Here is a 12,281-nt window from a genome sequence, read left to right on the forward strand (position 1 = left end):
ATGCACCGGGAGCCCGACGTGGGATTCGATCCCAGGTCTCCAGGATCGCGCCCTGGGCCAAAGGCAGGCGCTAAACCACTGCGCCACCCAGGGATCCCCTTTACTAGTACTTTTTAAAAAATGATTCCATTCTACCACAAGGAAGTCTCATGGTAAATAAGATAATTTCTTACAAATTCCTCTGGTTTAAGAGAAGTATGATTTGTGAGGATTTTAGAAGACCTCAAACAATGTTTTTTTCCTAATTATATTTAAATTTAATGAACAGTTAAATGGTTACTTAAGACCAGTTGCCATTTTCCAGGAGGCACTGAAGAACTTTTTTTATGTTGTTATAGAACTGCCATATTAAATTTTTGAAGGATTTCCCTAAGGTAACTTGAACAAATTACACACCTGGCATCGAAAGGTATAGAAGAGTAAATAAAACCAACAAGGACTCAAATGTACAGAGGCAATATGGTTTTTACCTTACAAAGAAAAGTACGAAGTTGCAATGAGCCTTTTTGGTAGACAGAGAACTTCAGTTACTTGGATGTTAAGCCATCAATGACAACTTTACACCTCACACTGAATGAATTTACTGTTTCATAACTATTTCTGCCAAGTGGCTGTAAGGCAGTAAATACATTTTAAATTGAATTTCCATTCTTTGGTGGCGTTTCCTAATTGTTCTTATATTATTTCATGTGTCCATGTTCCCTTTCCTTTTTCTAATTCTTGGGTCCCTTCTGTGAGACAAATTAATGTAATATTGATTATCCCCTCTTAAAAGCAAAATAAATCATTTTCCCTTGATGAACTGTTGGTCTATAAATGTTCTCAGGACCACACCTGGGGGGAGGAAGGGCACTGACTTATGATGCTTTATTGCTTTATAGTAATGGGGCACTGGCACTCCAGAAATGTGGACAGGATGACTAGCTTTGCAGCACTACTAAGGAGAGGAGAAGATTTTGTTTTTTTCTTCAAACACTGTGGAGTCTATGTTAATTAAAGTGTAGGACTCTGTTGTAAGTTTCTTATATTCTGGAATGTATCTTTTAAAATGATGCTAGCCATGTTCCTTTCATGCAATGGCATGGTCAGATTAAAGTTCCCAGGCAATATTTACTACTCAGTCATGTTTACAAAGGCTAGCCTTTTTAAGTATGGGCTTTCCACTTCTGAATAATAAATTTAACCATTTCACAAATTATTATGAAATTCGCTACAAACATAAAATTATTACAAATGTGTCCTTTACCAAGAGTGTATCTCACATTGGTATATATGGAAAGCCATATTTTATGCTTATAGATCAAATGATCTGATAGGAACATTGCCTGGCTTTCTAAGAAGACCTACTGAAAAGCATCCAGTAGACACTAACTAGTTGCAGAGCAGCTTTTATCCTCTGTTCTGGTATGCAGAAGAAGGGTAATCCCTAATTATTCATGAGGTGTCTTAACATTATTGACAACTTTTATTTTTGAAGGATCCAGGTACCACCGATGTGTTTTCTGTGCATAATATAAGCACTTTTGATTTGGTCCAGATCTCAGGAATGTGGTATTAACTAAGTGATTAAAAAAGAAAAAAAAATTATTATGAAGACTTCTACACAGACACAAAAACAGAACAATATCCATCTCACATATCCATCTCCTAAATAAATCAAACCTAGTGATTGTTATTTTAATTAAAAAATGTCAGACTATTTTTTTAAATAATGAAATGCTCCCAAGTATTTATTGTATACTACAAAGTTTTATGAATGCTGCTGTTCATGTGAGATATTTGTAGTTTTCTTTTCCCATAATATCTTTGTCTGGTTTTGACATTATGGTAATGCTGGCATTGTACTTAACAGGAAGTGTTCCCTCTTTCTCTGTTTCTTTTTTAAAAGATTTATTTTTTTTTTAAGATTGTATTTATTTGGGAAAGAGAGAGAGAGAATATGAGTAGGGGGAGGAGCAAAGGGAAAGGGAGAAGCAGACTCCCTGATGGGCAGGGAGCCTGATGTGGAGCTTGATTCCAACACCCTGAGATCATGACCTGAGCTGAAGGCAGACGCTTAACCAATTGAACTACCCAGGCACCCCCCCCCCTCACACCACTTTAAACATATAAAGTTGTAGTATGTGATCATGAACACTATACTTTTAATATTTAGGATATTGTGAAGATTTACACGATATTCTGAGCTTACATAAAGCTATTTCAGAGGAAACGTTCAAATCTACAATCTTCACATTAAAATGAATTTAAGCCAGCACAAACTGTAATATAAAAACATCATTTACAAGTGACCCATATTCAAGCTCAGACAAGTGACATGCAGAAAGTAAGACTCAGACAACTACAACATCAGGAACTAAATATAACCATAAAAAATTTTTAAACTTTGCATTTTTAAGGTTATGGCCCTAATGAAATATTTCAATTTTCAAATAAACCAGAGAAACAAAAATAGTATTATGTTTTCATGTATTAAGTATTTTTCTCTGTGCTTTCTTTGAGGGGATTACTTTTTAGAGATTAAAGATTATACCTTTTATACGTTCAGTAGAGTCCACTATATTCTATGTTATACCATGCTACATGATCCATAAATAGAACATATTATAAAATCCCTTGAGATTGATAAAATTTTTAATCAGGAGGAACAGAACTCGTTCAAGTATAAATACATGTATTTGAGGAAAGATATGTGCAGAAATATTCTGTGAACTATAAATTACTTTACAGACATAAAATTTGTACAGAGTAGGAATAGCAAAAAAAAAAAAAAAAAAAAAAAAAGAAGTCTCCAGTTCTCTTGATCTACAACAGTTTTGTGTAATGTAGCAGCCACCAATCTAGGCTGTGTCTTGCATCTGGGCTGGCTATGCCACTCTAGAATCCTCCAGGATCCTGCGTTGTTATGACTTCATTACCCCTTCTAAAGCGTTCAAACAGTACAGATCTCTAAAGGAAATTGACTGCATTTGCTGTTGGTTGGTTAGGTTATGACTTCTCTTAGAGTTGGAAAAGGAGGTGGGATTTCTCCTCACTGCACAGAATTCATTAGAAAATATTGTTGAATCACGTATCTGAAATAGCACTTACCAAATACTGAATATTAATAGCTACATTGCAATACTCAGTTTAGATTAATACTTATTGAGTATCATGTAGGGTATAGTGGTAGATACTAAGGAAACAGCTATGAATGAGACCATGCCAAATTTCTGATGTTTATAGGAGGAGAAACAAGCTCCTTAAAACAAATAATTTCAATGAAAAATGGGCCATCACCCTAAACTGGAAGGTGAGACAAAGCTTCCTGAACATGGCTATGTCTGAAAGCTTTTTTTTTTTTTTTTACAATTTATTTATTTATTTTAGAGAGAGGGAGAGTGCACTCGAATGAGGTGGGGGGCAGAGAGAGAGGGAGAGAAAGAATCTTAAGCAGGCTCCACGTCCACACAGAGCCAACAAGGGGCTAGATCTTAGGATACTAAGATCATGACCTGAACCGAATCAAGAATTGGAGGCTTAACTGACTGAGCCACCCAGGCACCCCAGTTTTGGATTTTAAAAGAGAGATAAGTTTTGAAGAAAAATTTATCTCTATATAGCACTAGAAGTATCCTACATGGTGAACTGTAGTATTTATAAACCCATCCCCTTTTCTGAAATGCAACTCTAAAAATGTAAGAACTTCCAAATCCAACCTTCTCATGAAAATGGAAACATTAAGATGCCTCAATAATAAGAGCAGGCTCACATACTTTAGTGTTTACATATTCTAGTTGCACAACAGAGTTTAACCTGTATTCACAAGACAGTCACAGAACAGCAAAATGAGGCTAGACCAGAGGTCACAATATTGTTTTCTTTAAACAATACTTAAGATTGAAGTAGACTGATTTATAATTTCAATATTTAACTGTAGTCACTTTTGAACAATTTAATTATATCTGCTTTTCATATTCCCTTTTTAAAAAAGATTTTATTTATTTATTCATGAAAGACAAAGAGAGAGAGAGAGGCAGAGTCACAGGCAGAGGCAGAAGCAGGCTCCATGCAGGGAGCCCGACATGGGACTCGATCCCGGGTCTCCAGGATCAGGCCCCGAGCCGAAGGCGGCGCTAAACTGCTGAGCCACCTGGGCTGCCCTTCACTTTCCTTTCTAGTATTTACACAGAATGCAGAGGAGTTTTGACTATTGGAAGCAAACTGCTATCCCCACCCAGGGTGTGGAGTACTGTTCAGACTATATTCACAGTACTGGTTCCAAGTCAATCTCTCATAATCAGGAATGTGCTGCCAACCCACACGGCTATGTTAGATAGGGAGTATGTGGTAATTACATACAAGAGAAATGGTGACAGAAACTTCTGTTAGAAAACAGACAATTTGTCAGATTTTGAGATGGGAGTACAGAGTGGGAAAAAAGATACTAGGAACAAAGAAGAAAGAGGAAGAGTAGACTAAGACAGTCCTATACGAAGGTGAAAAAAGTAAAATGAAAAGAATAAAGCCAAGAAAGAGAGAGTCCCATCAAAGTTTAAAACTAGTTTTCATGGATAAACCTGTTAATGTTTCTGTCTGCCCCTTCCTTACTGCTTTTTGTATGTAGGGAACTTTCTGAAAGATTAAATATTAATTCAATAATTATATAAATGATCTTATATTTGTAAGTTTTAAACTTCAACTTTCTCAGGGTCTTTTCTGTTCCTTTCTTATTTTGTTCTCAAGGAAATCGGAGCACTCAAAGTCAACCATTCATTGCTTTTGATAATTTATGATCTTATTTCATTGGCTACTGGGTCATTGCCTTACAAAATCCTAGTACAGGAAAGCCCATTAAAATACTATCTACCACAACAGAGCATGTGACACCACAGAGCTCCATCTTAATCCCTATCCAGTGTGGTTTGCTGCAGAAAGAACCAAAGTGCCTCATTCAGCCTTCTTTTTTTTTTAAAAAAGATTTTATTTATTTATTCATGAGAGACAAAAAGAGAGAGAGGGGCAGAGACACGGGCAGAGAGATAAGCAGGCTCCACGCAGGGAGCCTGATGTGGGACTCGATCCCGGGACTTCAGGACCATGCCCTGGGCCGAAGGCAGGCACTAAACCCTGAGCCATGCAGGGATCCCCTCATTTAGCCTTTTTAAAAAAATTATGCTATCTCATTTTACTGTATTAAAAATTATATAATTTTATTAGGAAGAGACTTAAGGGGTTTATTAGGTGGTTAGTTGAATAGCCAACCTTTCAGCCAGTAAAAAAATTTCCAAACAATATATCTGACATGTATCTGGTTTCTGCTTGAAATCAGAATGGGAGAGTAGAAAAAACCTTACTCTGAATTTCAAGAGATCTGGATTCTAAATACAACTGTTATGAATTATGAACTATGTATCTCCTTTGGCAAACTAGTCTACTCTTGGCTTTTGAAAATGAAAACTTTGGTTTTAGTATCCAGATTCCTTCCAGTACCAACTCTGGTCTCCCCTCTGCTAGTTGGCTGGTTGATGTTGTTAGCTAAGGAGATGCTATAGAAATGATTTAGGTAAAGGCTCCTTTCGAGAGGATGGATTAAGGAAAGGGTTATACATCTAGTTGAAGGAGAAAACTGTATTTCCTATTAGTTCAATGAGCCTCCTTGCATGCTTAAAAGGACAGACCAAAATTGGGGAGTTACTTTTCTTCCAATTGCTGTATTAATCCAATGAACAGGAACATATCGTTTTTAAAAATTCGGAAGTTACACACAGTTGGAAATTCTTAAACTGGAGCTCTGAAATCTAGATGGAAGTCCACAGTCTCCCATAATGATGGAAACTCTATCATTAACTAGTTATGCAATCTTGGATAAGTTATTAACTTCACGAACTCAGGGGTATGTACTCTAAGACATCTTCTAATTATGTAATTATTGATAGCCAGTAGCAACTACCAGACTTAAAGATCACAAAAATTGTACAGAGAACTATTAATATTTTTAAATGGCTTAAAACATGAATATTTAAAAAGAAATGTGTACATTAGCAACAGCCACTGTTCTGCTTGATTTCTCACACATAAAAAGCATCTGTGGAGCCTACTTTTCATGAGAATTAAATGAAATAAATGGGATTTGTATTGTTTTCTATTCTTTTTTCTTCTTTGTATATTAGCTAAAATCTTTATATTAGTAATCTGCAGTTCTGTTTGAACAGCTAACAGAAATTATCTCACTTTTAGAAAATGCACAGGATAAATAAAACCAACAAATTACTCAACTAAATAACTAAGAATTATCACTCCTGAATTCCAAACTTCAAACATTCTTTTTGAAGAATACTTTTAGTCTAAAGCAAATATAATTTATTACTACTTACAAGTTACTATATAATAATGGAGTTTATTTAAGATGGTGTAAGCATTTCCATAATATACCAACATTTTCAAGGTATCTCTTTAAATTGGTTATAAAATACATTCTGGGAGAAAATGGGTAGGTTCTTTGTGAGAACAAATGCTTTTAAAAATTGTTCAATAGCAAAGAATGATTTCAGGATAAAAATGGTCCTGTATCAAACAATTCAAAGCGTATTTTATTTTTAAAAAGAAATATTTTCCCTTTCTTCTTTTCTTGTATCTCTTGTAATGAATATAAAATTTCTAAATTTGGAAGTTAGGTTATGTAGCAAATTACTCTGGTTAATAAATAAGGGTCAATAACATTATACCTCACCTTTGTAGATATATATGTATATTTGGAAACAAGTTGTAAACAAGTTGGTCTATTTGAGTGTCTTTAACACATGTGCCTGCACACATTCCCTGACAAGATAACAGGCTCATATGTAAACTAGGACATAATTTGGCTTAATACTCATTATATAGGTAGTCAAAAATCACCTATTTAAACAAAATATGTCAGATTATTGTAGAATAATTTAACACATTAAATATACTTCCATTAGTGTTTGGTTTCTCTACTGTTTAACTCTGAAACCAAGGTTCAAGTGTAAGAAAAACACTTTTCTCAGACTTCACTAATCCAGATTACAATTAATTTACCAAATACTAAGTAAATAATCTTTTAAAACACAAAAGAACATTAGAAATTATGATTTAATTTTTAATATTAATTTGTTAAGAAAATATTCAATTTCTTAAATTTAGAAATAGTCATCTACATCAGTATAAAGCTTCACTATTTATACTCTGAGACTATCATGGTTTTATCTATTTGAATAATTAAGGGTTTGTTTGTTTTGCACAATGGGCAAGAATTCTTCACATAAACATCTCTATGAGGGTATGTCATAAGATGATTAGGCTAAGTTATTATTCATATGTTAGCTGTTGTGCAATATTAGATAATCATGAAGTACAATTTCTGAAAGAGAAGACTAAGCTACAGAAAATATCTTTCCTGCTACAACTCTAAAAGCTTACTGATCAGAGTTAAACAGTAAAACTATGCATAAAACAATTTTCTAAGTTATTTTCTGCCCTTGAAAGTTTGTAATCAAGATTATAAACAATTGTCTAATATTTTCTTTAAATGCACATATATATATACCTGTATAATCAGTTAAGAGTTTGATAATTTCCTTTATAATTTCAAATTCATCACTAATTTGCAATTGGAAAAAAAAGAAGGAAAGCTTCTTTTACTAGAAGTAAAGCACGATGTGTAGAGTATGTTGAGTATGTTTAGTCCAGAGCTATGCTTAAGTAACAGAACAAACCTCCAGCAGAACACTTTAAAGGTAATCTTATATAATCAAAAATACTTCACTGGAACAATGGCCTTAAAGATGAATATGACCCTTGATTATGCCACTATACTTTTTGAACTAGAAACACCTTAAAGTTTCCTTTCAGCTATGTCCCAAAGTTTGTCTATGAGGCAAAGGGAGATAACAAAACTTTAAACTTCAAAAATGCAGAGGATTAGGTTGATAACTCTAATTTTGTTATCTTTTCCATTTATTTATGTTAAAAATAGCCTCTGTCCATATCTAACACATTTTACTCTACTCAATATATTGAAGTTTGTGTGTCAATCAGGAATTTTGAACCAGAGCTCTGCCCTGCAAATAAGAATTTATCATTGATAAAGTTGTTTATCAATGCACCTCATACTAATATTATAATAATTTGATTGGTCAATCACTTTACATTTTTTTTTCACTTTACATTATTTAACCTATTTTTGTCAAGCATATTTTACAGATGTGATAAATTGCACTTGGAGGGATTAAACCCAGTTGCTGAACTAAACATCACTTACTATTGATGCAGTAAATAATTCAAACCTAGGCTGTCTGACTATAAATCTATAAATCTAAATACCATAACTTTTAAAATATAGATTTAAACTTCATTCCAGATGAAACAATTTATGGTCACCAAGAGTTGTGTCCCTAAGTTTATTTTTTGAAGTTGGTGGTTTGGGAACCAATGCACTATCACCAGGCTACTCTGCCTCCCTAGAATTGCTGATTTTGAATAACTGCCTCTTATTTCCATGAACCAGTACTTTAGGGAAGCCTCTTACGAGTGTGCAAGATAGACAGTACTGTGGAGAAGTAGAAAACATGGCTCCTGCCCTGAGAAGCTTACAATCTAAGAATATGCAAAATATTGAAGGGTTATAAAAGTGCCTGGACTGGGAGACTTACTAAAGATGACTTTGTGGGAGCACTGGAGTTTGATTAGGGTTTTGGTGGAAAGGAGGACAGAAACTGACAGAGAAGAGACTAACCTGGGTATAAAGGTTTGGCAGTGGAAATAAGACTTGTGGAATGGTTTAATAACCCTTCTTTATTTCAAATCACAATTTCAAATATTTCAATTAAATTCTCTCTCAAACACATACAAAATTACTAACCTTCTACATTCATGGCTTCTCTCAGAACCTGAAGTTTCTTTTGTCTCTCTCGAATTCGGTCCAAAGCACTTGATATTGCTGAGGAAGTTGGCAATTCTCGGGCATGAAACATTGGATCTACTTTCTGAGGGCCAAAGATATCCAAGGCTATGCTTCCATCTGAATATCTTGCTTCCTTTTTCCTAGGGGTAGTTGAAGTCCTTACTGTTACTGTCTCAGGAAGATACTGTCGGAATCCACCAGTTTCCCCAGAAAAGTCTCTGTCAGCTGTGCAAAGCAAATCCATGGATGAAGCCCAAATCTTCTTCTTAGGAAGCACATCAATGCCAGGGATAGTTCTTTTTTCTGGGCCACTAGTTTTGAACTGGTAAGGGGAAGAGGCATTTTCAGAATCTTCATGTCCAGAATTATTATCTGATGAAATGTCCTTGAAATAATCTTCCTCATCTTGTGTATCTCTGATGGACAGAAATCCCATTGATTTACTAAGCCCTTTGTTAAGAAAGGTCTGATGAGAGAATGGAGACTTGTGTATGTCTAGTACATCAGAAGTAGCGCTTCTTCCTGGAATGATAAGAATCTATCATGTATGCATAGAATTTTTAGAAAATAATTGGAATGTAACCTTACTATTGACAGTGGAAGTGCTGGTAATTTCCTAAATTTTCCTAATGAAGGATCAGAGATGAAAGGGAATGGTAGTGATAGTGAAAGTGAAAAGAAATGCTGTGTTGGTATTTTCTAGTCATTTAAATATTTTTAAAGAAGAAAAAAAGAATTCTTGCTATATTACAGATGAAAAAGGATTATAGCATTTGGAATTCATAAGTATCAAAGTTTTATTATGATTAGAAACGATTTCAGAAAGTTTAATTGTTTGAAATCCAGATAATTTGATTGTTTAAATTATGTAAGAAACTTAATTTTTCCATGGCAGACCATCATGTCCTAAAAGTTTTTTCTCTTGAACATAAAGCATCAATATTTGTCAATTGGAATAAAGTACCAATTATTTTATTTTTTAGCCTTTGATGTTGATACAGTAAAAACAGTAAGTCATTCTAATTTTTTTATGGCACCAGTCTGTAAATGCATCGAGACAGCAAAAATATCCAACCAGTAATTCATTTTTGGAATCCTAGCATCAGTAACATAAAAAATCATATATCTCCCCTATGAAAAAAGAAATGTAGAAAAATACCTTCGAGTTACTAATGCAAAAGCCCATAAACATTGAAGATTTCCTGTGTGACCTTCTGTGATCCCTCTTTGACAGCTTATTTGCTATGTATACAGTATAAAATAATGACTAAAACTTTCATAGGAATAATAAATTGCTTAGTAATTCATCTGAATAAGTCAATTTCCTCTTCAGGGTGACAGCTATAGGCTTTAATTCTATGACTCCACATTTCACCTTAATAATCTTAGGAAAGTGAATTCAATTCAGAGTGGTCAACAAATAACTGCTCACCGGAGAATTGGATTCAAACATTTTGCTTTGTGGGACTCATCTTTCCCTGCAACACGGATCCACTTAAGTGCAAATACGGATAACACCAATATTTGGGGGCATGTCATATAAAGAAGACTGAGAATATATCACACCACATCTAAATATAGATTGTCATAGACTTTAGCTTCTAATGTAAGATAATTTAAAACTGATAAACACATCTATGTTATAGTATTTTAGGAGTAAATTACATTCTTAAACCACATATTGAAACTCATTAATTTAAAATTTTATTGAAGAATAGAGAACAGAGAATACATTAGGTGAAAGATAAGAGCTGAAAGGACCTAAGGATCATACAATCATAGATGAACTCAACAATCTGCCTTCTTTTACTGCTTGACTACCAACAAGTAGCCAAAACTTAGAGAAAATTTTAAAAACAGAATTTTGGCAACATCATAAATTCATAATCAAACACCTTGGACACTCAATGTCAATGTGTTAACAGTAATTTCATTCACTCTGCACAAGGCTTCACTTTTCCTCATTCTTCAAACTTCCCACATTAATTCCCTCTTCTCTTTTCTGATGATCTTGCTTCATATTCCATCAAGAAAACAGAATGTCAGAAGAGTGTTTTTTCATTTTCCCATGGCTAATTCTATACATCTACCTGTGTCTGCCAATCTTTTCCCTTGCCTCAAAAGATGACATTTTCTACCAGTTGAAGGCTGATTCCCAATATATGTTCAAACCCCTTCTTCTTCTAGGTTATCAGAGATTTTACTTTGGTTAACTTCTGCTGTCTATCTTAATTAATCCCCTTTTCTATTGAGTCATTCCCATTAGTATACAAACATGCTTTAATATCTCTTTAATAAAAAGCAAATTAAACAAAACCTCCCCCCTGTTACCACAAATCTCTGTGCTCCTGCTGTCTCCAATTTCTTATTTCCCATTCAGATTCTACTCACATTAGTAAACTTCCAACTCCTCCATACTTTGGCAACTATCATTATGTAAAACTAATGACCTCCATATTGCCAAATCCAATAGATGTTTTACATTCACATCTTACCTCTCAGCAACAACTGATGGTGATGACACTTACTTAATGAAGCACTTTCCTCTCTTTACAAGACTGGTTTTCTCCTACATCTTAGACTGCTCATTCTGAGTCTTTGCTTTTTCCTCCTCTATTAGATATCCAAATGTTCAATTTCCTCAGGTATCAGTTTTAGAGCCTTTTCACTCTTTTCTTATATAATTTCATCTACTAACAAGGCTTTAAATAATTATCTACATACTCTTAACTCCCAAATTTATATTCTTGGTACCAATGTCTTCTGGGAGCTCCAATCTTCTATGATCGAGACTTTTTTTTTTAATAAAGATTTTGTTTATTTATTCATGAGAGAGACACAGAGAGAGAGGGAGAGGCAGAGACACAGGCAGAGGGAAAAACAGGCTCCATGCAGGGAGCCTGACATGGGACTCAATCCTGGGTCTCCAGGATCACGCCCTGGGCTGAAGGCGGCGCTAAACCGCTGAGCCACCCGGGCTGCCCAATGATCGAGACTTCTATTAGTATATCTTAGAAGCACCTCAAACTTAACATGCTTAATACTATTTTTTGTTTCCCATATCTAGAGATGTCCATTCAACCCCAATCTTTCTAATTTCAATACATGGCATCACTCTCCAAATGATTGCTCAAAATAAATATGGGCACCATCCTGAAATCCTTCATCATCCTTACTGCCAGTATCAAATTCATCAGAAGTGTTGGCTATTTAACTTCTCAAATATATTTTATTCCATGTGATTATTTCTGTTTTCACCGGCATCATCCTATTTCCAGTTAACATTATCAATTGACTAGAAAACTGCAACAGCTTCTGGATAGGCCTCCCTACTTATTTCTTCATCCAACCACTCTCTATAGTCAGCAGCCAGAGT

General features: G+C 34.5%; 1 protein-coding gene across 25 annotated transcripts in view; it reads right to left on the bottom strand.

The window, feature by feature from the left end:
• The window catches only part of PTPN13 (protein tyrosine phosphatase non-receptor type 13), a 210,309-nt gene that overhangs the window by 87,324 nt on the left and 110,704 nt on the right, over positions 1 to 12,281 (bottom strand). For 17 of the 25 annotated variants that reach the window (XM_025998135.2, XM_072755686.1, XM_072755685.1 and 14 more), the window contains exon 7: positions 8,864 to 9,427. The exons of the other annotated variants lie outside the window; for them this stretch is intronic. In XM_025998135.2, the coding sequence (XP_025853920.2) occupies positions 8,864 to 9,427 (564 nt within the window). The remainder of the gene's footprint in view (positions 1 to 8,863; positions 9,428 to 12,281) is intronic. 25 annotated transcript variants of the gene reach the window in all.

This window comes from Vulpes vulpes, chromosome 4, assembly GCF_048418805.1.
Source record: "Vulpes vulpes isolate BD-2025 chromosome 4, VulVul3, whole genome shotgun sequence".
NCBI classification, from domain to species: domain Eukaryota; kingdom Metazoa; phylum Chordata; class Mammalia; order Carnivora; family Canidae; genus Vulpes; species Vulpes vulpes.